The sequence below is a fragment of the Canis lupus genome, chromosome 11, assembly GCF_048164855.1.
Source record: "Canis lupus baileyi chromosome 11, mCanLup2.hap1, whole genome shotgun sequence".
NCBI lineage: Eukaryota > Metazoa > Chordata > Mammalia > Carnivora > Canidae > Canis > Canis lupus.
Genome location: NC_132848.1, coordinates 10,864,144 through 10,890,498, shown reverse-complemented (window position 1 = coordinate 10,890,498; position 26,355 = coordinate 10,864,144). Strand labels below are relative to the sequence as shown.

The 26,355-nt window shown below is 47.6% G+C and overlaps 1 protein-coding gene across 19 annotated transcripts in view; it reads left to right on the top strand.

Moving 5' to 3' along the window:
• GRIP1 (glutamate receptor interacting protein 1) overlaps positions 1 to 26,044 on the top strand; it is a 658,587-nt gene extending 632,543 nt beyond the window's left edge. For 14 of the 19 annotated variants that reach the window (XM_072843166.1, XM_072843164.1, XM_072843159.1 and 11 more), the window contains 6 exons: positions 3,571 to 3,727; positions 4,543 to 4,654; positions 4,775 to 4,819; positions 9,532 to 9,765; positions 23,729 to 23,875; positions 25,719 to 26,044. In XM_072843166.1, coding sequence (XP_072699267.1) covers positions 3,571 to 3,727; positions 4,543 to 4,654; positions 4,775 to 4,819; positions 9,532 to 9,765; positions 23,729 to 23,875; positions 25,719 to 25,946 — 923 coding nt within the window. In that variant the 3' untranslated portion in view covers positions 25,947 to 26,044. Of the gene's footprint in view, positions 1 to 66; positions 631 to 3,570; positions 3,728 to 4,542; positions 4,655 to 4,774; positions 4,820 to 7,117; positions 7,322 to 9,531; positions 9,766 to 16,044; positions 16,181 to 23,728; positions 23,876 to 25,718 lie in introns of those variants that run through there. The other 5 variants (XM_072843163.1, XM_072843158.1, XM_072843167.1 and 2 more) reach the window with 4 other exon arrangements.
• The last annotated feature ends 311 nt before the right edge of the window (positions 26,045 to 26,355 follow it).

Here is a 26,355-nt window from a genome sequence, read left to right as displayed (position 1 = left end):
GGTCTTGACATTCCCCTGCAGTCTCCCAGGACTCGACAGTTAGGTAAATCATTGCTCTTCCTACAGGGAGGCAGAAGCCCAGATGGTAGGAGGGACCAGAATATTTCTGGAATCCTGCTCCCATCTTGAGAGTGAAGCAGAAACCCGTTGATGGCACATGGAGAACAGGGCTCACCGTGACTGCACATTTACCAGCCTCTCCTGCTCGGCTCCACCGTCTCACCCACCACTTCTACAAGGAAATACCAACTCACCCCCGACTCTTGGCCACCCCTCCTGGCCGCGTTCCCACCCCCACGCACGTCTCGTTCTTCTATATCCGAGTGTTCAGACTAAATGTTCTCGGAGGCAATTACAACTGTCACCTTCTCTGCCTGCTTCTCCTCCCCTCTGTTCCAGACGAATACCAAACTGTGCGGTTTTGGAAGACAGGAAGCTGTTATCTTTGCATTTCAGCTCCTCATGGGGTACCTGACACTTAAGTGCTGGAAGGTTCACCAGATCAGTAGGGCTGAGGTTTTCCTCCTTCGCGGCCCTCCCAGGTTTATAATCAGGAAACTGAGATCTTAAGAAGTCGAATGGCTTAGCACATAATAAAAGTCATGGGCATCTGTATTTATCAAAACCTCATTATGGTGAGAGTTTGTGTATGTTATTGTCAATCCTCCTGTCACCCTGGTGAGGCACATGTGGATCATTGTCCCTGTCTTAACACTGAGATGAGTCGGCCAAGGCTGCGGGGCAAGGACGTTGCAAAGCTGGGATTTGGCCCGACGTTTCTTACTCACTCCCTGTGCCCTCATGGCCTGGTCCAGACCGAGGCCATTTGAGTCTAGACCTAACCCAAGGGGATTTGAATTGTACCCCGTCCTCAGGTCCTGCTTTGTTGTAATGCAATAATCAGATACTGCTTATTAACGCACGGCCCACTGGTGTAGACAGACCTGCTCTTCAAGAGGGGCATTTCCCTGGTAAGGAACAGTGCTGCCCATCTGCTCAAGGCCATCCTTACACACTTGCCCAATCACCAAGAACTGCTCATGAACAACAGTTGGAAGATAAATCAAAAAGTCCAGCTGTCCAGTTTAAAACATGTTGGAATTTTCCCAGGGAAGTGACTGATCAAACGGGTTGTTTATCAGAAAAAAATACCGAGTGGAGGACACTCCATTTAGCATTGGATCTTCGGAAGGTAAAAGCTAGTTATGGCAAGGCAGGTGCAGGCTTCCCCTAACTCTGCTTGTATCACAGAAAGTGAGACTTCACTTAGGTGTGTGTGTGGGGGGGGGGAGGTCGGTTCCTCCGGTTGGGAAGGAGAAAATGGATAGCCTGTTGGAGGGAGTCAGGAGAAATGCAGTGATGTGCGGTTACTCCTGTTCAAGAAGAGACCCGTGAGTTTCTTTAATTCAACACTTTTGACAGAAAACAACACATTGATCACACAAAATTTCTTCCCAAATGGCTAGCCATACTTCTGTAGTTACCCGGGAAGAAAATGAGATATCAAACTGTAAATATTTTCTCTGTGCCAGCACTCCTAATGCTCAGAATCCTAAAACAGAAGGTTCATAGAAGGTTCTTGCAGCCATAGGCATTCCCCTGCGTTCTTGAGGTCAGGTCTTCTTTTTTCTTTTTTCTTTTTTTTTTTTTTAGAGATCAGGTCTTTTTGATTGGAGCATTATCCTGTGGACATCCTGCTTCCTCTGTGCTCTGTTAGTAAGGATGGTGTTGTAAGTTCTAACGAGGGGAGGGAAAGTGAGTGAGTGACAGTCATCTTATGTGATCCAGTCATTTCATTGTATGGGAAAATGGGGGCCGAGACCTGTTTGCTGTATTAACCATTTGGGGTTGTTTGTGGGTTTTTTTGGTTTTTGTCTAAATGGTTTTTAAACACATTGTGCAACCTGACACACACACGCACGCACACGCACGTAGTAGTGGGTCACAACCCGAAATAGTGGATGGAGCCATGTATCGTGGTTACAGCACAAGCCCCCACTCTCCTATTTAAATCTCCCAAAAGAATTTTGAAAGACCGCATACCCCATTCACACATTTAAAGTTGGCATCTAACTTTTCTCTCTCCAAATTTAAACACTTGCAAAGACTATAATTTCCAGTTTCTCATTAATATGCCTTAAGTATATTTTTGTCAAAATCTGGAACCACGGATTTCGCTCAAATTTGTGAAAAATGTCCATTGTATACCCCAGTTGCCCAAAGCCATTCCTCACTGCCTCGCCTATCAAGCTAATCAGACTTGCCGTCCTGTCCTGCGGGAGAGGATGTCGGTCTTCATTTTGCAAATCAGATATACCTAACGATGTGCCCACCGACTGCGGTTTTGAAGTCTGCGTCCAGGATGCAGAGAAGCAGGTGGATGACGGAGGGAGAAAGCCTTGCCAGGAGTCTGTGCCTGCTTGAAATCAGGCGCTGCTCCCGAGAGACCTGCTCACAGGAGCAAAGCTTTCCAAGTTACCCCTTGATTTGACGACTGGAGGGTTTTGCATCCCGGGGCCAAGCTCCTTCAGAAGGTTTGAGGTGGATAAGAAATGCGTCTTTCGTTTGCAAAGTGACAGGAAGCCAACCCAAGGGGTGGGAAGGGAGAAGCAACAGGTCTCAGACCCCTGGTTCTTTATGGTGGGGTTGATTTTGGGGAGATGTGCTTAAGGAACGTGAGAGTCTTAAGAACTGAGTCTCCTAAGGTGATGACTGGACCCCCGGGAGCGTTTGCAGACACCCCTACGTCCTTGAACTGCTGTGCTAAGCCTTTACATGCTCATATGTAAAATGCAAATAATAATAGTACCTACCTTTGAAGACAGTTATGAGGAATAAATAGGTGACGCAAATAAAGCACTTAATGAAGTTCCAGGTGCATAAGTACCCGCTGTGTGATCCCTGTTGTTATTGCTGTCGCCCTTCCTATCCCACCCCTCCTCTTGCTGACACTGTCATTTCTCCGTGGAGTAAGTCATCCTCGGGCGCATCCCAATCTTTCAGAACCAAGCTCCATCCACACCCCTGCAGCCAGCAGCCACTTAGCTACTCCTTGGGCCTGGAACCCACATCTGGTGGCAAATTCCATTCTCAAAGGGAGAGACTGGGGTAAGAAGCCCTCATGCATCCTGTAGGTGGACAGAGGTTTCTGGGCAGGAAGCTCAGGCTTCTGACTTTCCAGAACTTGCTCTAGTTCGAGAGAGTTTGCATTTATCACATCAAGGGTTGGATACAGGTCTTGTGGGCACCTCCCCCTGGTCCAGCAGATTCCTTGCCCAGAGAGAGCAGGGCAAGGGCCCTAATAAAAACAGGTCCGGGACAGTGGGCTCTCCTGCTTAGGTCTAAAAGGTCTTACCTCCGGACTGTCGTTGGCATCAGTTGACATATCTTGTGTGACTGTGTTTTGAATGTAAGACTTGAGTATTATCTTGATGGCCTTTCTGATCCCAAGTTCAGTTCACGTCAGCAGCCTTGAATCAACGGATGGAAACCACAGGAAAAGACACGTTACCAAAAAGACCTCTCCAGTCCTTCTCAGAAACAGAAGGTGACACCTGATTTTTGTTCCAGGCTCTGGCTTTCAGGCCTCGGGCTACAACTTCAACACTTACGAGTGGAGGGGTCCGAAGCAGAGAGGCAGCCTGTCCCCGGTCACTAAGCCGCGAAGCCAGACTTACCCAGACGTGGGGCTGAGTAATGAAGACTGGGACCGGTCCACAGTCAGTGGGTAAGGTTTTCATCAACTGCTGCCTGGCCATCGGCCCAGATCTGGCCCTCTCTACTCCCCATGACACGAGTTGCTGGCATGACACTGGCCCCGTGGCAGGGTTCAGAGACATGGGCCACCCAGCAGGAGCCTGGGCACCACCCCATAGCAGGGCAAGAGCTGTTTCCCCTCATGAAAACCAGAGTTTTCATGTCCTCACTCTCTGACTGGTGTCCTCTCTTTTCCTTTCAAAGGTTGCATTGTGTTAACTTGTATTTTAAAAAAAGAAAAAGGATATGTCAAAGAGCCCCCCATTTTGCATTGAGATATATTTTAGCAATTTGTTCCCTAACCAAAATATTTTAAGGAAACTCATAAAAACCAATAGCCCTTACATGACCCATCCCGGAATTTATAGGGGAGACAACATTTTCTCTTGGAGGCCTGACCTGTCTTTCAGGAGGCAGAGCAGCCAAGAGGTGTTCCCACCCAGCACCGTGGTGATGCGCCCCATTCCACGGGCGCCATGGACGCCCAAGTCTAGTGAGGAAGGAGGAAGTCCTTCCCTCCACTCTTTGAAATTCTTTGCACTTCTGAAAGCATCCCCACTTGGAGGGGAAGAAAGGCCTTGGAGTTGGAAGGCCCCAGTCCTTGCACTTGGAGTTGGAAGAAAGCCAGACCCCAAAAAGAATGTCCCATTGTGTGTGTGTGTGTGTGTGTGTGTGAGAGAGAGAGAGAGAGAGAGAGAGAGAGAGAGAGAGATTGATTGATTGATTGATTGATTCTGGATCCCATCTGGCAAGTTCTCAACGCAGACTGTGCTTTTTGGACAACAGTTTTACAGGGGCTCCCGACAGTACGGAGGCCGAACAGGAGGAGAACTTCTGGTCCCAAGCGCTGGAGGACTTGGAAACCTGTGGACAGTCGGGAATTCTGAGAGAACTCGAGGTAGCCTTGGCCCTGCTGCTGACTTGTATCGTTTCTACACTCATTTTTTTTTTTTTTTGGTCCTTTTGAGTTTGCACTTATCACATCAGTTCATTTAAAAGCTTTAACCCCTTTCCACAGGAGAAAGCTGACAGGCGTGTGTCTTTGAGAAACATGACTCTCTTGGTAGCTACCCTTTATGTTTATATTTTTTGCTTGTGAAGCTGCCTTCCCTGCCCCCCTTGCCTTCTGGACAGCAATTTTGATTTGATTCAGTGCAGTTGAAAGTATTTCTTTCCCCATCTCCACCCCCCACCCCGAGCTTACTGACTTGTGGCCTTTGCCATGGCTCCCTGCTAACCCTGACTGTACCTGTTTGCCACCCAGTCGCTGGGGAGGGAGCTAAAGCCTCCCGGCCGTGGCGCAGCTCATCCTCTTAGTTGCTTTAGAAAGGTTTCTTTGGCATGTTTTCATTTGTACCTGGTACAGCAGTTAATTTGATCGTGAAGCGGAACATAAGAGGAAATTTTATTTTATTTTGGTTGGGTTTGTTGCCCTCAAAGTAGACAACAACGCAGCTGGTGAAAAAAGGCCGGTCTGTGTGAAAAGCAGCCAAAATATTACACAGTACTCTGCTGTTCATTTGCAAATCCTGATTCCACATTAACTTAGTGTGGATTCTAGGAGTTGTGGCGACATGGAACATAATAGCTGGACTCCTGGTGAGTTCTTTAATCAAAGCCATGAATTTGCTGACGATATTCGCACTGTGGTCTAGGAGGTCCTGGGCTGTTTCCTTTTATGTTCTTTTAAATTTTCTGAGCTGTAAAAAAATAAAGCGGCAAAAGTCTCATTTTTTTATTTTGATGTCATATGAGGTCCCCAAGTCACCATAAGGAATGTGAATGGCATAAGTGGGTGAAATTGCGATTCTAAAACAAGTACTCATCTTTATATTATTTTGCTTCTCAATTGCATGTGTGGATATTTGGTGTGATTCTAATGTCTGTGAATCTGCAAAGAGAATTATAAAGGAAAATAATAGTGTGAACTTACAAAGACCATAGTACTACCTGGCATGAATTGAAACTTCAGAGCATGGTTAAAGGGCCTGGAGATGGATAATACTATAAAACTTAAATAAATGAGGACATTAGCAATTGGTTCCTTTTTAGGCAACTTTCAAAAAGAGTAAAATGCTTAAGTATCAGCTGGCTTATTTAAACTTTTACCACTCCCTGTGTATACAATGATCAGCAGAAGGGGCCCAAAGTGGATAATGAGCTCAATTCACAATTCTTGAACATACTCCTGCTTTTCAAAGCATAGTTGGCTCATATGCCTTCTTCACTTTGCATTTTGATTCTTCTCCTTCAAAGAATCAGCTGTTCTTCTAATATCTTCTTTTACAGCAGGTCAAACAAGGGTAATGTAAAAAGTAACACAGTGAGGTTGGGTCTTCACCCAGAGAGTGAGTTACCTAACGAACACGACATCTATGAGCATGGAAGTCGTGTTGCGATAGCCTATAAACCTTTTCTAACATTGCTTCAGGCAGGTAGGACCCTTGAAATTATAAATCCAGAAATGGGTTGGGCTTATAAGCCAAAAGCAGATCAAAGCCCTATAACAAGGAAGAATGATTGGCAAATCTAGAAGTTAGAGTTTTATTTATACTTGTATCATAACGAGTATAATGAACTCTGATTGCTTGATTGTAAATGTTACGGTGCAAAAAAAAATATTATTAGAGCTAGTTTCTTGCACATGAAATTTACATCCAGTATTAAAAGTTATAGCATACTGTAACTATAATAAATGTAGAAGATTAGCTAAAATGAAAAATGATTACAATTGAAATGGAAGTGAAAATTATACTAGGCATTCTCCCCATTAGCTAGCAATTATTTAGGCTCAACTTTAGCCCTGAAAAATGTATAGTTTTAACAAAAGAAAAAAATTCACACTAAGATTTTAGACAAGTTACTTAATCTGTCTTATCAGATAGTTATTCTTCTGTAAAATAAGGGGATTATAATGATTAATGCTTATATGGCACTTCACACAGGCCATAGCATTTAATAATTATTCAATAGAAATTATTTTTGCCATTTTTATTAATGAACATTGCCTTAATTGGGGTTTTTTTGTTTAATATAGGAAGAACATTTAACTAAATATCAAATAGAAAACACTTGGACATATCCCTCTAAGCTTTATGTATATCAGTTATCTTACTGATAATTTGGGGGAGGGGGATTATAACTATAAATTATAAATTGTGCAAAATGGAACTAGGCAATAGAGAATCTCTAAGTAAAAGCAAATCTTAGATGATTCAAAATAATTATTTTTAAGCTTTATTTTAGATTTTATATATTATGTTTTAATTATTTTTAAGCTTTATTTTATATTTTATATATTATGTTTTAATTTTCATATTTCTCCATAGTAAGTCCATTTTTTTGTTGTTGTTGTTTAAAGCTCACTTTAAACAAAGCAGTCAAGCCATGCTTTGAAACCTTGCTTCCTGGGATCCCTGGGTGGCGCAGCGGTTTGGCACCTGCCTTTGGCCCAGGGCGCGATCCTGGAGACCTGGGATCGAATCCCATGTTGGGCTCCCAGTGCATGGAGTCTGCTTCCCCTCTGCCTGTCTCTCTCTCTCTCTCTCTCTCTCTCTCTCTGTGACTATCATAAATAAATTAAAAATTAAAAAAAAATAAAAGAAACCTTGCTTCCGCAGAACTCTTTCTAGATCAGTTTGGGATTTCTGTTGTGGTCAAGGCTCATCGAAGCAGATCTGTTATCTCCCTGTTGTAGAGATTAAGTATTTTATCTCCAACGTGTTTCCGACTGGTCCCATGAAAAATGAAAATAAAAAATAGATATTAACAAAGCAAATAACTTGTCTTAGTAGGTAAAACCAGTAGATGGATGGTCACCACTGCAAGAACAATAATCACTGGGTGCTTGTCACTTAACAGTGGACACACAGAGAAATGCACGACACCGACAGAGCTAGTAGTCAAAAGCTTGCGATTTTAAAAATAGATGTAACTGAAAAAAAAAACATACTATGGATATTCCACATTGGTTTAAATATTAGGTTTTTTTTTTTTAATCTCCTAAAAAGTCAGTTCAAAAAAAAAAAAAAAATCAACCGAATACTTGACTGGGAAGCAATACAGCCTGGTAGTCAAGAATAAGGGTTCTAGAATCAGAGTGCGAGGACTGCAATCCCAGACTCTTGGGCAACTTGCTCGACCTAGCCGGGCATCCTTTTCTGTGACTGAAATGGGGAGGTATGATAACTCGAATACCTATCATACAGACTTATCTTAAGTATTAAATGACAACCTACAGACACGTATGTGTGGTACTTAGCACATGTTAATGGTCAATGACCAGTAAGGTTTTTCCTACAATTAAATTTTTCTTTTTCAAAATTATCAATAACTGACGAATCTAGTCAAGATATTGATAACTGGTTTTGTTCCCTTTTCGACAGAGTTGTAGATACACGTACATGTGCGCCAATACTTGGCTTCAGTTCAAAGATCTTGTTACTGGTGTGTGTATAGCCAAACACCAGGTGGCTCTTGGAATTACAAAATCTTAGAAAGATAAATGAAAACTCTGTCACTTTGCAGGGTTCCCTCCTAATCAATAATTTTAGATGGTGCCCTTGGCTCACGTACTACCTATGTCACTTTGGGGAGGTCAACCTCTGTGTGCCTCAGTTTCTGCACCTACAAATTAGGAGTGTGTATTTCATAAAGTTGTTGTGAGGCTCAAGTGGGAGAACACAAGGACTCAACAAATGACACCCCACTGCTTTTAGCATCCTTATGAATGTGAACCATGAGATCGCAGTGTGGCCAGCAACACAGCATGTGGAGTTTGTTTTCCGTTGCCATGACATCAAGCAGATTCACCAATCCTGGTGTACCAATGTTCGACCATCCTACCGAGGAGCATGTTGCTGGCTGCAGGCTTGTTTTCAGAATTTTAGCATTCCCATGATACCATGAGAAATGAACATCCTCAACAGGACATTGGTTCCAGATGCTTTTTCAGTTTCATGTCTAAGATTCAGTCATATTTGGGATCTAACCTTGCCTTTCCCTTACATATGAACATACTTAGAAATGGAACAAGCTTCCCAGTTCACTGGTAAAATCCAATCCAAGTGTCCCAGCTTTTGAGCAAAGGGTTGAATCCAGTAGCACAATAAATGATTATTCTTGGCCTTTCTGAGGATCTCCCACGAAGGCCACTTCTAAGGAACAGTGACCTACGCCAAGTGGTGTGGAGACTTAGCTGGTCTACAGAATTCTGGGGCAGGTCAGAAGGCCAAAGGGAAGACAGTGTACCAGTGGTAGGTGGGTAGCGTTGGGTAATTGCCTTTCTATCAATAGCCCTGTTTCCGCCCCTTGTTACCTCCAGGTGGGGCTAGAGGCAGCATCGCCAAGGGAGGCCGCCTGGTTCCACTGTGAAAAGTTCTTCGTCCATTGCTGGAAGATATATTGAAGGGGCTTCATGAATCCCATCTTTAGAGCCCACTCGGTGGAAAGTTAATGCTTAGAATGTAGTTTGCAGGAAGCAAATGTTATAGCTTTTCAATTTGCCTCCAAACTGCCAGGGGTGGTATTTGATTAAATAAACTCAATGGCTTAAGTACTTAAATTGGATTTGAGATGTGCATTATAAATGCCACTTGCGAAGCATGTTCCCAGACTTTCATAGTTCAATTAGTATGTCCATTCTCCAGCCTTTGGTTGTGCCCCGAAGAGACTGTATTTTGACTGGGCAGAAGGAAAAATGTGCTTAATGTTGAGCGACCGAACCCTTTCCTTAGTCCAGGGCTTAACTGTTTCTGAAAATTGTCAATGCCACAGGCGACAATCATGTCGGGGAGCACGATGAGTTTGAATCATGAGGCCCCAACACCTCGCAGTCAGCTGGGGCGACAGGCCAGCTTCCAGGAACGGAGCAGCTCGCGGCCACATTACAGCCAAACAACTCGGAGCAACACCCTGCCCTCAGATGTGGGCAGAAAGTCTGTCACCCTGAGAAAAATGAAACAAGAAATCAAGGAGATCATGTCCCCAACTCCCGTGGAGCTGCACAAGGTCAGGATGCTTTCTTCTCTTTCCTCTGTCACCCTTAGTAGCCACTCTGCTTAGCGTGAGCACTGCGGTAATGACACGCAGTGCCCGGCGTGGTAATGACACGCTCCTGCGGGCTCAGCCAGCGACAGAAGCCAGCGGCCAAAGGCAGATCGTCAGGGACTCTGTGCTCAGATTGTGACCTTTGGGTTATCCTATAAAATGGGGGAAATTCGCTTTGGAGCAGTGAATTTACTAAAAACCTATTTGTGGCCAAAATCTTCGCACAAAGGCTGGAGGCTCCAGAGTCCCATGAAGTTTAGATGAATTGGTCTGTCATTCTTTGGAAGTGGGACAAGGATTTTCTGATTGTCATACGCTTGTAGCTTCGTTGAAAATGAGCTTCAGGCATAATGTTGGAATGCTTGATCTTTAATGGCAGGCTTAGCAGACGGTTATGTTATGCAGAAGATGTGATGTGGATGTCTCGGGTCAGGACAGGGCACGTCCTGGTGTGTCCCATCTCGGCCTGTGTTGGTTGCCTCACTTGACTTTATGGAAGAAAGTCCCCTGTGGCACACAGAGCTGAATTTGGGTTGCTGGCCAAGTTTCAACAAGGCATGTACAAGTGACAGTGTTTGCAGAAGCCCGGGGCAAGGAGAGCAGTGATAAGGAGGTGCCTCTGATTTTCTTTCATGGAACTAATGCTTTATTTTTAGTTAATACATAAAGATGCATAGACAGTAATGATCTCACCTTTCTTGAGATCTTTGGTCTTGAGAACCAAGACCCTCTCTGGAGTTAATGACCTATTTGCTAGAAATTAGTTATTTGTCTTACCCAGAAAAGCAAGTAGATGTTGGATTGAGAGGAGGAAACAAGCCCTACACCCCCTTTTTTCCTCTGAAGACTTCAATTTCCCTAAGCACCTGTATAAAAGATATTTTATAATTTTTTGCGGCTATTGGCTTTGCCAGCTGACAAAGGATGTGGTCAAAGAAAGACCAGAATGGGAGGTTGAGTTCTAAACCTTGTGTCTCCATCCTGGGTTAATTCTTACCACTCACTCACCCACTCATGTGGTACATGTGCCAGTGTGTTGTGAACCCCCACGGGGCACGTAGTCTCGTGGTGAGCTGGGGTGGGAAAGCGTGGGAAGATGGGGAGGAGGGTACAGTGAGAGAGGCAGGACGGGGCTGCCTCGGGGTGGGGGGACAGAGGGTGGACCCTCACCCTCTACAGAGGAGATGGGCAAGGCTTCTTAGGAGCCGGTGTGGGCTCTGCAGGAAAGTGGGGGACAGGAGGGCATTCCAAGTGCAGCAGGAAGCTTGTGCAAAGGAATGTCGGGGATGGTGGCACGTTGGGGAATGCCAATATCCCAAAGTGAGCAAAGCCTGCAATTGGAGCCTGTGCGTTAGGAGGAATCACAATAAAGAAGTGTCTGGTGTTGGAGGGTGGGGACGCAGGGAGTCCGCTTGTTCATCCAGCTTCCCTGAATTGGGGCATCTGTTTGGTACTGCCTGTCAAAGGCCCTAAATGCCAATTGGCAAACCCCATGAGGAGGCTGTAAGGTCCCCTCTGGTGGTTACGTAGGGGAAGCTGTGGGGTCCGTGCCAATCGAGCTGTACCAGGAGCATGTGAGCCTCACCTGACTCCCTCAGGTGTCTGAGAATACTGGCCGCCCCTCTTCTCAAACATTCTCCTGCCCAGGCCAAGAAGAGCACGCTTCCTAACCCACCCTCCTTCAGCCCCTAAGGGAAAGGACACCAGCATGTATTGAGTTCCTATTCTGTACGCTTTATATTTTTCGCCCTTACAATAATAGCCCTTCTTAGCAGATATTTATTACCCCCATCCACGGGATAGGGAAATAGCAGGTATAAAACAGAGTCATTTTTCCTTGGAGAGCGAGGCACTTGCCTCAGAGGAAGATTATTGATAGGCCACGGGTACAAAGGCCTGTCGGCCCATCCCCGCTGCACTGCAAGCATTTAGCAAAGATAATGATGAGGAATTTGCTGTGCAGGTTGTTATCACTGAGGGAAAGAAAGAGAAGAAAGGAAAGGAAGGGGAGGGGAGGGGAGGGGAGGGGAGGGAAGGGGAGGGAAGGGGAGGGAAGGGAAGGGAAGGGAAGGAAAAAGGAAAGGAAAAAGGAAAGGAAAAAGGAAAGGAAAAAGGAAAGGAAAAAGGAAAGGAAAAAGGAAAGGAAAAAGGAAAGGAAAGGAAAGGAAAGGAAAGGAAAGGAAAGGAAAGGAAAGGAAAAAGGAAAGGAAAGGAATCCATCTTCTTTCTTAAAGAGGCAAACTGTACCTGCCAGCACCATGAGTGGCAGCGTGGCAGTGGGGCCACAGGGTCCCCCACACGGAGGGGCCACTTGGACCTAATCAGCGGGATGCTGCTTTTTGCTTTCGCTCCAGGCATTTCCCCTCAGCGGCGGCAATGGGGGCATCTCCCACGAAGCTTCACTTTCCTTCTGAGTCAGTCCCAAATGAGGGAGAACGCTCAAAAGTAGGTGGTGGTGTGCTGGGCGTCTTAGGGCACACACAGAAAGGATCTAGCTAAGGGGGAAAGGTAGCCAGGGAGTGTGCAGCCTGACAACCCGGAATCCTGGGCGTGCTGCATGGCCTGGTGTATGGCCTGGTGTAGGCCACATCCCAGCTCTCTTTTCCTTTCGAGAGCGAGTTCAGGTATTCTATTGGGCCACCCACATGTTGGTTGTTCAGTGCATGGTGTGCACAACAACACAGTCCCTCGGACTCGAGGTCATGCTGGCAAGGCCCGTGGGCATCTCTTGACCCCTGCAAGGTTGCCTGACACCGTGAGGAAAAAGCACAGTGACTTGTTGGTGGGATTGAGTTATCCTCCCAGCGGGGTGCCACTAGCCTATCGTGGTTTTTAGCCTAATTTTTCTTTTGTAAAAATGAGGAAAAGGCACTGTTGTGGGTGGTGGCGTGGAGAAGGGCCAGGGCATCAGAAAAACATTCCTTGTTCAAGTTGGAGATAATCCCAAGCTGGACGCACAGCTTGACAAGTGGGATGCAGGCTGGCGTGCAGTCCCCTGTGCCCCGCTGGTGGGCTCCTCCGAGTGGACCTGGTGGAGGAAGTCCCAAGGGGCTGCAATGACCAGAGCAGAGAGGCCGGAGGAGGTGAGTGGCACTCCAGGCTTGGTGTCGTTTCCCATTGCCATTTGCTCCTTGGAGAGATCTGTCGCCTGGAGGACAGGTCGCAGATCTGCTCCTGTCCAAGCCAGTGCCCATAGACTCATTCCGGGTTCAGGAGCAGCTGGATCAAGGGGGTGTGAACCAATGGGCAAGTAGCCGTTCTCACTGCTGGGGTGAGAAAACAAGCAAATACAGCTCCATCTCCGGGTGACAGGTGGCTGACATCACCTTCCAACGTGAAGAACACAGGGTAGGCCAGGTTCTTGCAGGTTCTTGGGTCTCAGCTTCTTTCCATTGGTTGCCCAGTGACTTTCCACCCAGTCGTCCTTGCCCTTCCTTCTTTTCCCTCAGACCTGCAGACAGTCCCAAGCTCGGGTCAGGGACTACACGGTTTTCTTTCATTTCACATCATGTGCTGCGTCTGAGGCTCTTCCCTCTGGGCAAGCCTTCCTTTAAGTTGTGTACGTTCAGTCCTGAACCCCCAGAGCTAGTCGTCCTGTCCTGCATGACACTTGGACCTAACATAGACCCGCAGGCCCACTCCCTTTTCTGGCTGTGTGGATGGAGGAGGAAGTTAGAGCTGGGGAGATGGCTGGATATTTAGCAGGGTGTGAGGGGACGGTGCGGGGGAGTGTCACAGGGAAGTGACACTCAAGTCCCCTGAGGCCACTGCCTCTCCGACTGAGACTATCCGAAACACAACCTTGCGACTCAGGACATGCAAACATCCACGCTCACGTGTGACCGAATACAAAACCTGACTGCACCGTTCGTGCTAACGTTTCCTATTTTTTGTCTTTTTTTCAAATACCATCGTAGTAAGCTGATTTCAAAATGTATTAATGGGTGTCGACCAAACATTCGCAGACTCCTGCCTTAGACAGTAGTTTGGCATAAAAACCTCTGATGATCCCTTCCACGCTTATTAAAATTCAGTTTCCTGAACCCCACGCAGACTGGCCTGGTCAGCATTTTCTGGGGGTGCAGGCCAAGAAGCTACATTTTAGCAACCCCTTCGGGGGATTGTCTTGCACCCTAAAGACTGTGGATCGCTCCTTGAGGTCTTGCTAATGGAGGTGATGATTCCGTTTCAGCGAAATCATTGGCAAGAGCTGGGTTGGCAGGGGAAGAAAGGAAATGAGGTTGCGTCTTCGGCCCTGCAGCTCCTGGGTTTTATCTTTAAAATGAATTCTGGTTTGTACTATAGCTTATCACAGATTCTTTCTCTTTACAGATAAGGAGCCTGTGATCTTAGCTACAGCTCATTGATAACCCTACTTTCCCTTCTGATGCTTAAATATCCTTTATGGCCACTTAATCTATTTCTGAGATGAAGGCTAGCTTCCCTTCTTTGCATACTTTAAAGCAAAAAAGATTTTTTTTTCCCTGTAGAGTAGAAAGTTGCCCCACATTCAGAACATTCGGACTTTTTTTTTTTCTAGTCATATTGACATTTCCCTTGGCCCTGCCATATGTGGTTTTAAGTAAAATTATATTCCTTAACTGTATGCAGCTATTGGTATTTACAAAGGTCTTAAAAAATCCTTTTTCAGCAACCAACTTTTATTTAGGGGTGCAGGTGACACGACCCTGGAACATTTGAGTTGTCCGCTAGGACCCCGGTGATTTCTTACAGCTGCTTTGGCTACCAGCACTTTTTCCCCAGCCAAGTTGACTTTGCATTTCCAATGTATCTGGATGTTTAGAGAGGGGAGCTTTGTTTTTCCCAAGAGGACACAGTTGCTTTTGTCCTTGTAAGAGGTGTCACTGGCAGTGCCTCATGGCAGTCTCTCCCGCAATAGTCTCCCCGAGTCAGGCGTCAAGAAGAGAGGCTCAGCCCTAGGAGGAAATAGGAACTGGAAAAATGTATCTTATTCAGACACATGCCTCCTTCTTCGCCAGATATTTGGAGTCAGTGCTCGAGATGAAACGAGTCCCCATGGCCTGCCTCGACCTATTCTCCAAATAGCTCCTATAGATTTGTCTTACGAGAAGCTAAAAATGACAAACTGAATATATGCACCTTCTGCTTTTGCCTACCCCTCTTTGCTAGCTCCAGTTCCTCTTCCTCGAGGCGGGGGTGGGGGGGTGGGGGGGTGGGTGGTAGTGAGGGGATAAATCAGAAAGAGCACAGACTTTGTCATCAGGCCCCACCGAGGTTTGGTCACAGTCTGACAGGCATTAGCCATGTCACTTCTCAGAACCTTGCTTTTGTCCTTTAGCAAAGGTGGGGGCAGGATCCTGCTCAGCAGGGGAGACTTCACAAGTAGCATTTCCCCCCCTGGGGAAGTCGCCTCAGCCATGCAGTGTTGGAAGCCCAGAAAATTCGGTCTCCACGGCCTCCCAGCCTGAAAAGCAGACTCAGCCTTGGGGCCCTCGAGATGGGGACGTCAAGCAGGATGGGCATCTGTTTGCAAAGACCAATGGATGCGTGTCCAGTTACTAGTCGCTACCATAGCCTGGCAAGCAGATCCTCTCCCTGTGAAACCTGGGCCAGTGATAATCGGAAGGTTGTTGGGGGACATGGGATTGCAGAATAAGGGCTGGAGGGTGCGTTGTAGGATTGATTGATTGATTGATTGATTGATTTTTTGCATTGTAGGTTTTAAATGAGTCATGACATTCAGCCCTGACAGTCCCCAAAATGGATCATTCCCTCAGCTTCCTTGGTCTATGATTCTGTTAAAACATACTTTTTAAAATGTAAAAGATATAATTCTTTTCTTTTAAAGATTTATTTATTGGGACCCCTGAGTGGCTCAGTGGTTGAGCATCTGTCTTTGTCTCAGATCCTGGGATCGAGTCCCGCATCAGGCCCCCCCGGAGGGAGCCTGCTTCTCCCTCTGCCTGTGTCTCTGCCTCTCTCTCTGTGTCTCTCAGGAATGAATGAAAGCTTTTAAAAAATTAAAGTTAAAAAAATAAAGATTTATCTATGTATTAGGGGGAGGAGCAGAGGGAGAGAATCTTAAGCAGAGTCCCTGCTGAGTGTGGGGCCCATCCATCCCAGCACCCTGCGATCATGACCTGAGCCAAAATCAAGAGTCAGTGGCTTAACCATTTGAGCCGTCCAGACGCCCCGATATAATTCTTATAAAAATGATTGCCTGGTGTCAAAAATTTTTGTTTGTTTCACTCTTTACAGGAAATGACAGTGGGATGACAAAGCCTGTTCAAAAGGGGATGAAGAAACTTTCTATATGTCTCAGTCAGTGAGGGGGGATAAAAAGCAAGAATGCAAGAATAAGATTTCCAAGTTAGGATTAAAGCTGCCCAATGACTTACAGGGAAATAAAAACAAAGCCTTTGAGGTCATCTTTTCACTTGCAGCTGCACCTCTACCTTCCAGCAAGCTTCCCGTCCACTTTGTAGGGCCTGAGCTCCGAGCACTAGAAATGCCCCAACAAAGCTGCAGTCCCCCAGATTCAGATGACCCACAGGCCATGTCAGTGCTCCCGTGTGCCTTACTTCTTAGTCTTTGATCTTCAGGTCACCTCAGGTCTTTGATCTTCATCTTGTCCCTTGGTCAACGGTCCCCCATCACACCTCTTCAGAAGTGTTAATAGCCTCCCTTAAGTCTAGCTCTGGCCGGGGAATCATTCATCTCTTCCTGTTTATGTCTCTCTGTTGTGATCAAGTATGTTCATTTATAGGTCATGGGATACTGTATTATCTGTAGGATGTACACTTATAGGTGCCAGAGCTCTCTGAGGGTCACTCTGTTCCCCTAACGCCCTGGTCCTTGGAGACTAGCCTGCGGACTTCTTCCTTCACCACTGTCCTGTCATCTTACTTGTCTGGCTATAGCAAGGATTACGCTGTAATGGTCTTGCCCAGGCTAGTCTCTTTCTTTCCCTTAGATTGATGGAGAGCTGTCTCCTTGGTCTGAGAATCTTTGCAGTGTCTGACCACAGCGACACCTGGAATGAGGAAATAACACCGAGGAGACCGTTAGCGCTCTGTGTAGCAGGGGTTTGGTCAGTTGTGTGTAACTTGTCATCCTTCCTGAATGGCAGTGAGCCTGGCCCTGAACTCCCACAGGCCCAAGGGGTGAGCGGAGGGCATGCCCCCCGCCCCCCAGAGATGCAGGTGGACCCTGGAGCGAGGAGACCCACATAGACCTAAAGAGAATGGAGGTCAGTAGGTTGCAGAGGGAATCGGGAAGGGTCAAGAACTGGAGGAGAGCCAGGCCAGGGCAGGCTGGGAGTCTGAAAGCAGAGACGGGAGCAGAGGCAGCAGGTGCTGAGTAACTGGAGGGCGGTCCTGAGAAAAACCCTGGAGCAGAGACTCTGCCGACTGGCTGACTTGGTGGTGGCCGCGGCAAGAGCAAAGGGACAGTGGCAGGGTTGCCGAGTGAACCGGGGAGAGGGACTCTGGGCCCGGGGGCCTCAACTCAGTTCAACCCACAGATGTTGCCAAAGGTCCTTGGTCTCCTTACAAGGAAGAATTCAAGGACAGACACACAACACAGTGGGCAAGTGACGCAAGCATTAGGGTTTATTAAAGTAAACTCTGGAGACGTGAGATTGGGCAAGCTCGAGAGAGAGCTGCGTGCCCTAGGGTGTGGGTTTCTATCTTTGATTGACTGTTGTGAACAAGGGGGAGGAAGCTTCATCACTTGGTGTGGAGACGCAGGGTTTCGTGCTCCTTCCTTCGTTGCTTGGTCAGGGATTTCCTGTCACGGCACCCGCCGTCTTGGGCCTGTCCGGTTCAATCTGGCCTCTGGTGACGCGCTGCCAAGACGGGCTCTGACGTCCCTGAGAGCTGGCCGTGACTCTCTCCTTGCTGGCCTCCCGGCATCCGTTGGGGCCTAGCCACCTGCCTATTCTGACAGCCCAGCCGGCAACCACCCGGTGACCGAGGGGCCCGTGCCTGGGGTTGATCTCCGGGAGGATTGGGAGGCTGATCTAGCTCCTTCTCTTTGACGTGACGTGAAATGAGAGAGTGAGGCTGCTCTGGCGTGAATCGGGAGAGCAGCACCTAAACCCACCGCAGGTCTGTACAGCTCAGCTCCCCCAGGGCCAAGTCGGCCCCGACTCGCTCCTACTTAGAGCCAGAGTCCAAGAGAATTCGGGGGACTCTCTCCTTGTCGAGCCCCTACTTTGCGAGCCCACGGTGCCACACGCTTGCCAGGAAGCAGCAGGAGGCAGTGCTTGAAGCAGCTGTTCCTTTCCCTCCGCCAAGGAGGCTCCCCAGACAGGAGGGCAGCAGCTGCCTTTTCTGACCCAGTTTGTCTTGAAGCCTAGTTTGAATGGCGCGAACTGAAATCACTCCCTCTTGGCCTGGAAGATGCATTTGGGAAGGCGAGACCTTTATTTTTTTCCTTCCAGCCCCAGAAGGAGTATAGGATTGTCCTCAGAACCAACGTTTCTTGAATTATCAGGTTGAAAGGAAAAGAGCGACTCTGGTGGTGTCTGTAAGAATAAATCCAAGTGCCTGGTGATTTACGGGAAAAGTACTACCATCTCTGAGAAATAGAGGTGTTGGTTTGGCCCCTAAAACCATCAGGCAAGGGGCTGAATGATAGGAACGCTGCCAGGGCTTAGAAGCTGCTGCTGGGAGAGCCGTCACTTGCCATGATCTGCCCAAGATGGTAGACACAATGGCCTTTAAAATCCAAGTGGGTGGGGGGGGGGTGTCCCTGGGTGGCTCAGCGGTTTAGCACCTGCCTTCGGCCTAGGGTGCAATCCTGGAGTCCCAGGATCGAGTCCCGTATCGGGCTCCCTGCATGGACCTTGCTTCTCCCTCTGCCTGTCTCTCTCTCTCTCTCTCTCTCTCTCTCTGTCTCTCATGAATAAATAAATATAATCTTAAAAAAAAAAATCCAAGTGGGGAGAACTGCCTCGGCTGCCTAAAAATATTCATGTGTCAAAACTGAAAACAGAAATATTAGGTTTCTCAGCTTTGCCTTGAGGACATTGTTCAGACACGTGAACAGACTTGCCCAGAAATAGAAGACAAGGCTCGACTTGAATTATGGTGAACTCTTCTGCCTCCTGGTAAAGCTTCTGTTCCCGGGAGGGTTAGAAGCAACTGCAGCATGTGCTGGCGAAGAGTTAAAATTGAACCGAGCTTTGTAGAACTGTATTCTTGCCCGGAGTCGTGCTTCACGAGGCTCATTGGCCCTTTTAGGACAGAAAAAATCTAGCCTTCTGTTCATAGTCCGGGTTCTCAGGCTGCGGCCTTTGGTGAGCACAGAAGAGAGAACCCCACAAGCGAAATCTTGATTCACATGAGCCAGAGTGCAACACAAAGAGCTCTGGGAGCAGAAGTTTATGCAGATGTTCATGGAAAGCCACAGAGGGGCTTAGATCAGAAGAAATACAGCAGACATGATAAATTAGTCATCTTTAGCTTGTTGGGCAGTTGGAAATGGATAAAGGCTGCCTGACCAGCTAGGAGATTATATGTCCAGGAAAAAAAAAAATCATGATTTAGTGGAAAGAACACAGTAAATGAGGTCAGCTACTCAAGTACTGCATCCTAGAGTCTGTACATTCAAACTAGACAAATATGTCCATCGACTTCTTTAAGAGTCACTGTTCTCATTAGCAAGAAGGGAATAATTCTTCTGCGCAGAGTTGCCTGGAGTTCAAAAGCAATCATATGTAGGAAAGTGCCTGGGTAAGGAATTAATCGGTGGACCCCCCCCACCCCCAAAAAAAAGTGACTTAAACCTTGGAAACCTGAAATTCTTTTTGGACAGGAAATAAATCAGAGGTAACGACCCCCAATCTCCATGCAAGCAGGAGGGCGACAGCGACATGGCACGATTTATTGTTGCTGCTTTGAGAGCAGCCAGCTGTACTCCCCATTTTTGTGAATTATTGATTCCTGGAATCTTATCTTTTGTGTCACTACTAAATAATTTCTTCTTGGTTATTGGCTACCTCCAGGAGAACCACAGAGTTGGCTATAAAAAATCCTGTTTCCTCTAACCTTATAACTATGGTTTCTCTTTCCAGAGAAACAGATTCATTTCCAATTTAAACCATTGATTAGCCTCTCCTCTTGAAGAGTTTGCCATCCAAGCCTCTTGGCCAGCAACTCTGACCTTAAATGAGCTAATCTGTTAACCGACTCTGGTTGATGTCCAACTCGAATATTTTGGTTAATGTATTACCACTGACTGATGTTGACGTTGTTTGAGGCCCCTCCTGGGTTCTGGCCATGGAGCTGACATCCAGGAATCACAGGCCCAGTGAGCAATGAAGAACTTCGCTATTATTCTAGGCCCACACCAAATGTTCCCCCAGTGCAAGGATACTGGTTCACCGTGTTCGAAAACCTATCTCAGATCTAAGAATGAAATGGGCAGATTCGTAATGCCTATTGCAAGCACAGACATTCACATTCGGGGACACCTAAAGAGGGTGGCTGGCTCGGCAGAGCAGATGCCCATCCACTTACCCTTCCAGCCCTTAGCACAGGGTCCCTAGGACCTTCCCCTGTACCCGGCTGCGAGTGGAACAGAGCAAACCACGAGGCACCAGCCTCTAGGAGTAGTGGTGATGGCCCCTGCCCCAGGTGTGCTACTTGTCACACGGTGAGAACATGGCTCCAAGCAAAGACGCCAAGGGGGCAGAAGGACAAGAAATCCCACAGTCAAGGCCCAGACAAAGCCAAAGAGGGGCGCAGAAGCAGGAAACTTGAGCAAAGAGATTTCATCTACTAATATAGAGGGCCCAAAAATGACAGGCCCTCACCAGTCCTGTTAGCCATTTGCTTCCTCCCCTTCCTCCTCCACCCTTCTTCTCCAGCTTGGCCTATTCCTCTTCTTCCTTCCTTTGAGAAAGGAGCGTGACGATGGGAAGAGAGGAACTAGAATACAACCTAAAAGATGTTTCCTCCAACGAAGGCCCCTTGGAGAATGGCTGCTTCCAAACTGGGAGCAGGAAATATTCATGATGAGTCAGGATATCTTGGAGCCGGAAAGCAAAGACACTAGCAAAACAAATGAGTCCTCTCAAAAAGGTCATGGAAGTTCACATAGAAGACTCCCCTTGGCCAAAGATGAGGAAATTGGAGCACCCGAAAGAACAATGATGCAATTACTTGAAATGCAACATCTGTATGTAAACCCAGGTGTTCATAGTGATGCTTTACAAAACTCATCCCCCCTCCCAACAAAAATGTGTTTGGGCCGCCATTGGAAGTCTTTAGTGCAGTAATTCCCTTTACTGGAAATGCAAAGAAAGAATTAGCATTCATTGTGCCTTTCTGGTACAACTTGCCCATCAAGGTAGCCCAATGGCACTATTTGAAGAAAGAAAAGGCCTTCTTTATGAAAGAGTCGTAGCTAGCAAACATGGAAGATATTACAGGATTGGAAAAAGACCATCACTCTGCCGTCCTGATGAAATTATTCAGACATTGATCATCAGTGGTCAAAAACATTTAGGTGAGAGGTTGAGGGGGAGCCTTACAATGAAGGAATTAAGCTGTCCTCCCCTGGACCCACCCAAAGGGGGGCAACCAGACATCAAAGGATGTGACATTGTAGGAAGCCCCTGAGATCTATTCTCACCCCTCCTCACAAAGCTGACTCTGACTCCAGTCAAGGATGCAGAGGGAACTTCCCCTGGGAGGGAAATGAAGGCCAGAAGAAGACATGGGTACAGTTCCCATAATGAGCCAGCAGCCTGGGGCCATGCTCTAGACAAGAGGACCTCACACTGCTGACCTTGAGATCCTGATTTGGGAAAAAAAAAAAAAAAAAAACTGTAGAAACCAGTGTTGAGACACCCAGGGAAATTGTGTTCTGGACGAGGTGTTGGAGGATATCAGGGAATAAGGTGAGTTGGTGAATGAATTAGTGACACCCAGGTTAGGTGAAAAACGCGATCTTTTTTTTTTTTTTTTTTTTTTTTTTTTTTAGAGATTTATCCTGAGGTATGTAAGCGTGAAATGACGTAGAGACTGGCATCCGCCTTAAAATAATAACCCAAAGAAGAAAAAAGAAGGGTGGATGAAGGATGTGGTATAAGGTCTTGATGGTTGTTAGATGTGAGCGATGAGTAACGAGGATTCGTTCTTCTAGCCTATTCTTAAATATGTTTGGATTTTTTTTTTCATCAAAATACAGCTCTCTCTGAAATTCTGGCCCCTGGGACCCCTGGGGGGCTCAGCGGTTGAGCACCTGCCTTTGGCTCAGGTCATGGGGGATCGAGTCCCACATCGGGCTCCCCGCAGGGAGCCTGCTTCTCCCTCCGCCTGTGTCTCTGCCTCTCTCTGCGTCTCTCGTGAATAAATAAATAAGATCTTTAAAAAAAAAAATCTGGCCCCTCTCCTCCTAGTGCACTTGTAGGAAAGAGGCAGGTGGTGGTAGGATGTTCATATGTCTTAATTCATAGGATCTAAGATGCCATGGATGACAAAATGCACCTGATTTCAAAGATTTTAAAATGTGAAAAATAAAGCATATCTTAGAACCCATGAAACAAGGCATTTTGACTGGCAGAAGCATGTACCAGTTAAATGTTTCATGTCTGGAATCAGGGCCTCACTACTCGTTACCTTGGTGACCTTGGGGGAATTACTTAACCTCTATAAAATTGAATTTCCTCACCTCTAATATGGCAATAACCACGAGGGCTGCCTGGTGAATTGTATAGACTCGGCCAGCTTGATATTTGAGCTCTCTGCCTAGTAAAATAAAAAAACCACAAACACCACTTTTTGTAGTTCCTTCAATAGTCCCTACTTCTCTGAAATAAAATAACTGGGCATAAAAAAAATAGACCTGTCTTATCTTTACCTTTTGCCCTGCATAGCCCTGACATTTTTACTATTTTACAAGAACAGATTCGTGCACTGCTTGTCTCAAAGTAAGATCTAATACAAATAAAAATAAAGTGTTTAAAAAACACACAGAGTAAAACAATAAGCCCAGATCACTGAAGAGTGCATCAGTTTGTACAGAGGGCGTCGGGCAAAATTTAGTAATATCAGCAGCCAGCTTAGAATGTGGTAGGGACTGGGTGCCCGGCTGGTGAATGGATGAACCACTAGATGACTGCCTGGACCTCAGGCTAACTATTGCAAGTAGTCATATTGGAGGCATGAGGATGGGGTGGGGGTGAGCATGAGCACTGGGGTGGGGGTTGAGCATGAGTTGGGGTGGGGGTGAGCCTGAGCACTGGGGTGGGGGTGAGCGTGAGCGCTGGGGTGGGGGTGAGCATGGGCGTGAGCTGGCAGGTGGCCCGCTGCTGAGAAGGGTCAATGTCTTGAGTCGCTGAATCAAAGCGGCTGCTATCAGCGCCAGCCCCCAGAGCGCAGTGCCGCTCACACGAACACCTTCAGGTCTTTTAACTCGTGTTGCTGTCAGTATGGACATGCCCACTGGGCTGTAGCAGAGCAGTGGACTCCAGGCTGGCACTTGCTCAGAGGAAGACGGCGTGCTGAGCGCCGCTCCGGCCCGGCAGTAGGCACGTGGGCAGGCAGCGAGCCTGGCTCCGTCCTGATCCAGGGGCCGCTGCCGCCGCTCCCCAGGCCCACGCACCTGCGCTTGCCCCCAGCAAACAGAGACACCCACCTGCGGGGGACAGAGCCACACCTGCGTCCACCTGACGAAGGGGACCAGGAGCCGCAGCAAGAAAGGCCCGGGCCCTCCAGCCCTTTGCCTCCTTCCTTTTCCGTTCTGCGTGGCCCTTTACACGTTGCACGGATGTTCTCGGGGAGGGGGAAAAGTGCAGGGGTGTGGGGAGCTGCCTAACAAGACCCGGAGCGGTACGGAGTCAGTGAGTGTGAAAAGATCGCTGGACAAGAAGTCTCGCCAACAACAGCCTGCAGCCACGCTGAACGCCCCTTCCCGTTTTGTCACTTTGCAGGTCACCTTGTACAAGAGCTCTGACATGGAGGACTTTGGGTTCAGCGTAGCCGATGGCTTGCTGGAGAAAGGAGTGTATGTCAAAAATATCCGCCCGGCTGGGCCAGGAGATCTCGGTGGCTTAAAGCCCTACGATAGGCTCTTACAGGTAAGACCGCAGGTGAAGCCTTGGTTAGTGTAACTTGGCCAAGTCTTGCTTGACCGGTGCCTACCCATCTTCCTTTCGTTGCCTCGACACTCGGTTAGGGGCCCCTCCTCTATGGGGCGGACACTCCTGCCCTCGGTAGGATTCACCAGCTACTGGAATTGCCTGGTTCCCTGTACGTATTGCCCAGCAGATGATAAACTTCCTGAGAACAGGTGCCAGCACATTATTATCCCGCTTCCCCTCATAGCCGTGACGTATCTCAGGATCTCTCACCATGATCTGGAAGCAAAAAGCCAAAGCTTGTGTAGCGAGTGGAGTAGGGTGACAGGTAGGGTTTCAGGTAGCAAAGCAAACGCCTGCTTTTCCATACGGTTTTTAGGAATCGCGTTTTGTAGGAAAAAGAGAGGATGGATGTCAGTCTTGAGAGCGTGTTTAGCTGGAATGCGTCTGGAACTAGGACCCGACTTTGGAAGCGTGAGGCCGACCCAATGGGGTGGCTTTCGGACACACATTCGCCAAAGCAAGTCATCATTGGGGAATTAGGTTGTTTTAAAGTCACATTCTGGTGATCTTGGGACTCTGGGTCCCGTCCTGGTGTTCTGGGATGCTTTCCTTTTCCATAGACACGCTAATATTTGCTCAAGAACTACGGTGGCCCTTCCCAAGCTCTGCATGGGCGCCGTGCTGTGGCTGCTTCCGCAGGAGCTGAGGCTGTACCAGGTAGACTGGATTCAGGCGTGAGAGCCTTGAACGCTTGGCCAAAGCTCCTGCACATTGCTCTCCAGCGTAGGAATTTCTTACGCAGAATAATGGCGTGATTTGCAATTTAGAAAGATAGAATAATACTGGAGGTGGGTTGGAGTGGAATGAGGAAGGGGGGCTCCACACAGGGAAGGGGACCAGGTCGGTACCAGGTAGGGACGGGGAGTCCTTTCTATCCTCGGGGCATCCTGGGACAGCAGTCTGGGGCAAGTGGCAGTTTGGGTCCCTTGCTCAGAAGAGATATTGGATCCATATTGAGGAGATTCGGGATGCTGTTTTGGGTCATAGTTACCTATGGTGGGCTTATAGCGAGGGAGGGAGGACAACCAAGGCTGGAAGCCTGGGGAAAGCAAATTTCCGAGACAGGAAGAGATAAGAGGCAGGAAAGAACTGGAAGCGAATTGACATAAGAGGATCGAACAAGTTGGTGTCGGAGAGAAGAGAGCCAAGGAAGGAGAGGGTGTCTCAAGGCTGAGTGGGTGTGTCAGGTGTGACCAGTGCGACAGGCCAGAGTGGATGAGACCCGGAGACCCCACTCCAGACATCGGGTTGGACATTGGGGTCCATCATACACTCTAAGTGTGGGGTTCCAGATGTGAGAAGATTGAGAAGGGAAGGTCGCAGCGCGGGAGCAGCACGTAGCTGGTGAAGAGTAAGGAGACACGAAAGAAGACGAGCACAGGTGTCAGCTGAGGCGGGGACGGGCCCCTTTGGAGAGGCGTCACGGTCAGGGGCACAGCTTGGGGGGCAGCAGACGGCCAGGAGCACATCTTAGCGGGGCCACGTCCAGCTGCTGCTCTGACGCAGATCCCTTAACCATTCTGTGCCCCGCTTCCCTCATCTGGAAATGGGGGACAAGCCTCAGCGCTTGGAGCACCTGCCTGAGCCAGGATGCAGCCAGGTGTCCCCATCCCCCGCTCCCCAGGGCCTTGCGATTTAGTGGCAGGGAGTGAGTGAGCCAGGGACTCCTCAGCGAGGCTGCTCCTGGGGGCACCCCCAGGACACCTGTTACACCAGAAGCGTGACTCTGTGCCCAGAGTGTTGTGAAGACAATTCCAAACGACTCTTCTTGATTTTTCAGGTGAATCATGTCCGAACGAGAGACTTTGACTGCTGCCTTGTTGTGCCCCTCATAGCAGAATCCGGTAATAAGCTGGACTTGGTTATTAGTAGAAACCCACTGGCTTCACAGAAGTCTATAGAACAGACTCTACCAGGAGGAGAATGGAGTGAACAGAACAGTGCTTTTTTCCAACAGCCTAGTCATGGTGGTAATTTGGAGATACGAGAACCCACTAACACATTATAGCAATGCTTTTCATAAAGCAGGACAAAAGACAATATCTACATGGTGCTAAAAAAAAAAAAATCCCTTTAAGATTTCTGTGGCATTTAAAGCACAGATAATCACGTGGCATTAACTGCAAGCACAGGGGTCTTTTAAATCTCTCTCATGGCTCATGTTCACTTCCCCTTTCAAGCTGAAGAGGTTTCTTTCTTGGTGACCGCTAGGGTATATGGCGGGCAATTCCCTGCCGGGCCCCATGGTAGAGAAAAAGAAGCTATAGGCCACCCCTCCCCCCCAATTAACATCAGAGGAAATTTTTTACAAGTTCATCTTCCAACCACTTTTTAAAAAGAGAAAACGTCTGTTTGAAAAGATGCTCTATGACAATTTCCTTCATTCACTTTGAAATCAGTTTCTTACTGTGAAGTCG